Raw genomic sequence first — 3,665 nt, 5'->3', positions numbered from 1 at the left:
TGTTCCTGGACTTTGTTTTTCTTCCTAAGAGGCCCACATAATTTCGTCATAACTGGACTAGAGAGATTCTGATTCTAGAGATTCTCGGGATAAAAGACAAGATAAAAAATTTACACATTTTTTTATACAAAAGAAAATTTAAATGCTCGGTATTCCAATTTTCTCTCAAATATAATTATTCTTGAATATTCTATAGAAAAATATTAAAAAAACACCTCGAGTGGACCTTATATACTTTTAATTTTTTTTGGTAATATCGGTTGGATGAACAATTTTGTGTGGACGCTAATCTTCCACAGCCTCCATGAATCACTGGACCAATCAAACTTAGGTATCTTACATTCGGTTTAATACTCTATCATCATCCCTTTCTGGCACTGTTTTCCGAAGCGCACCACTAAACGACAACAACTGCGCGCGTTCAGCGCCTGCCGAACTTGGAGAAGTAAATTCAGCGTCGTTTTCACTCGCCCCTCGCTACTTGACCACGTGCGGTGATGGCCTCTGTCCATAGCACCGTCGCTCCCCGCGCCTTACTGCCGTCGATTTCGAAGCCCAAGCCGAGGGCTCCTCACACGAAATTCTTCGCCGGCGCCGGCGCGCACGACTTTCCGAGATTTTCTCGGAGCCGCATTTTCTCCGGGAACAATCGCGCGGTGGCGGCGAGCGCAGCGGGGGAGGAGTTCGACGTGATATCCGTGCAGAGCACCGATGTCACGGACCAGCAGGAGGGCGTGGTGGTGAGTCGCGTCGAGATTGATGGCGCAGACGGCGAATTGGTGACTCAGGTGAACGGATTTGGAGCGAACGATGCTTTGTTGTCGTTGGAAGGGTTTTCTTCTTCCTCTTCGCCGTCTTCTTCGGCGTTGGTTGGGAGTGAGAGCGAGGAGGACGTGGAGAAGCTGATTGATAGAACTATCAACGCTACGATTGTGCTTGCCGCCGGTGCTTTCGCCATCACCAAGCTTCTCACCATTGATAGTGATTACTGGCATGTAAGGAAAAACGTGGAACTCAAATACGTGCTCTTCAATTCGATCTGTATTATTTTAAGAAATAAGGATTAATTATTAATTATTTTGCTATTTACTTCGAAGTTAGTTGTGACAAAATGAAATAGTTATTTCTTCTTCACATGAACACGCGTAATTAGTTTGATAATTTTAGAGGAACTCGGTACTCGTTGAGTTTAATAGACTGATAAACCTTAGTTACAATAATTTCTTAGGTGTTTTTAATGCAATTCTACTATCAGAATTAGAAGTTTGACCTCGTTAGTGACATTTAATTGAAACCTTTATTATGAAGATTATGAATCTGAAACTGAAACTTTGATTGGGGAACTCTATCAAAAGCACCTAAAAACTGTCTGTAAGATTTGTTGGTTTTTCCTATGTATAACTTTATAGTTATTTTAAAAATGGACAAACTTACGTAATTACATCGTGGTCTGTATTTAAATGATGGTATAAAAAGCTTTACATAGTATGTGTATGCGTTTTGGGTTGAGGTTTTCATGATTTGCTATGGCTTTTGATTTTCGATATCATACAGGGATGGACGCTATATGAGATACTAAGATATGCACCTCAACACAACTGGTCTGCTTATGAGGAAGCTCTTAAGACAAATCCTGTTCTTGCCAAGATGATGATTAGTGGGATTGTTTACTCTGTTGGGGACTGGATCGCACAGGTGAGTTTCTGTGTTATCTGCACTCTTAGTACAATTTTGTGAAAAAATAGCTAATTGTGATCTAACAATTCCTGGTTTTGCAGTGCTTTGAAGGAAAACCTCTGTTTGAATTTGACCGAGCCCGGATGTTCAGATCTGGGATTGTTGGTTTTACTCTTCATGGTTCTCTTTCTCATTACTATTACCATTTTTGCGAGGTATCGCATAATGATAATTTCCTTTTTCTTGTTCGATTTGGTTCTTGGAATTTCTGTGTTGATGGACTAAGCAACTTTTCATTTAAACAGGACCTATTTCCTTACAAAGAATGGTGGGTGGTTCCTGCTAAAGTTGTCTTTGATCAAACTGCTTGGTCAGCAATTTGGAACAGCATATATTATACCGTTGTTGCATTACTACGTCTTGATCCTCCTATCAGTATTTTAAATGAATTGAAGGCTACGTTCTTTCCCATGTTGACGGTGAGAGATCCTCTGGCTGTAAAATATATTTGTTTCATTTAAATCATTATGTTTCTCTGAGAACAACTTGAACACGGGCGCGCTATATTGGCGCTGTGTACCAATACCACATATGACTTAGTATCTTTGACAAGCATCATTAGTCCAATTTATCTATTTATTTGGTTTATACCTGTAGCGGATGTTGCTATTTGAAACTCTAATACTTTCGTATATTTTCGTTCACAGGCAGGTTGGAAGCTGTGGCCATTTGCACATCTCATAACCTATGGTGTGATACCAGTTGAGCAAAGACTTCTTTGGGTGGATACCGTAGAGCTAGTTTGGGTGACCATACTTTCAACGTATGTTAATCTTGATTTCTTTTGAAGTACTACTTATCAGAGGTTTAGCATTAATATATGCGTGCTATGCTTTTTGAATTAAATAAATTAGCAAACACCTGGTTCTGTCAATGCTTACTCAGTGAATTCTAGCAGTTTAAAACTAAGAAAGGTTCTTGTTTTTCCTGCATTTTCATGTGAAAATTTGGCATTGGTTCTAACATAGACTTGTGATCAATAGATTTTCAAATGATAAATCAGAAGCAAAAAGCTCCGAGTCTATGATGCATACAGAAGTGACATCCACCAAATCTGTTCATCCTCCAGAGGTACATGATCATTAATAATTATTATGTGAGCTTATTTAATGAGTTTGGCAAAAAAGTACATATTTATATAATATTTTGGTTATGTTTTATCAGGAGTAAAGAGTATAGATCAGAAGCTGTGGGAGAAATATGGCCTTGCTCAGTCAGATTTTGCCCCTGATACGGACATAGATATATAGCGCGGAACGTGAAAAAGCTAATTGTATACGTGTAAATGTTGCATCTCTCGGAAATTTATGTATGTTAGGTAACATCAACATTCCTCTGTAAACATTACATAATGTAATTGTTGATAAATTTTGAGTAAATAATTTATGTTCAAACTTGTCTTCCAATAGTTATATGTATTAAAACCCTTGTCAGGATGGGATTCACTCCCTCAAACATGTCATTTTAAAATTTGTACATGAGAAAAGAGTTGACTGAGCTCGACCATAGATCGTGGGTTGGCTTTTCGGGAGATTAATAATCATGTCTCGTCATGATAATTATATTTTGTGTTGCTCTGGTCTTCTAGGCATGTAACTTATGTCTTCGCGACACAGCCTAATGGATAACTCAAATAAATAACCGTAATTTTCTCTTTTCGTTTTCTTAAAACAAAAGAGAAAGAGATAATGATGAATTCTTAATGTGTGTTGAACTTTCAGTCTTGTAATTAAAACATAGTATTGTAACTAATAATATAATGATATCTTAATCATATCTAGCACTCAAGTTCATACATATAAATTGTATTTATCAAATTTATTATAAATATAATTAATTTTAAGTTTTTTTCATACTCAGTGAATATATATATATATTAATTGATAACATGATTTTATAAATTTAGTCTTGATATAATATATGATATT

General features: G+C 37.0%; 1 protein-coding gene across 1 annotated transcript; it reads left to right on the top strand.

Annotated features, from left to right (window-relative positions):
* Positions 1–264: 264 nt before the first annotated feature.
* LOC106762903 lies at positions 265–3,238 on the top strand. Its single transcript, XM_014647022.2, has 7 exons — positions 265–995; positions 1,555–1,695; positions 1,779–1,892; positions 1,983–2,156; positions 2,385–2,500; positions 2,721–2,808; positions 2,902–3,238. The coding sequence occupies exons 1-7, from the start codon at positions 498–500 to the stop codon at positions 2,905–2,907; spliced, it is 1,137 nt and encodes a 378-aa protein (XP_014502508.1). The 5' UTR covers positions 265–497; the 3' UTR covers positions 2,908–3,238.
* The last annotated feature ends 427 nt before the right edge of the window (positions 3,239–3,665 follow it).

This window comes from Vigna radiata, chromosome 6 (assembly GCF_000741045.1).
Source record: "Vigna radiata var. radiata cultivar VC1973A chromosome 6, Vradiata_ver6, whole genome shotgun sequence".
NCBI lineage: Eukaryota > Viridiplantae > Streptophyta > Magnoliopsida > Fabales > Fabaceae > Vigna > Vigna radiata.
This window is presented reverse-complemented; position numbering and strand designations above follow the sequence as displayed.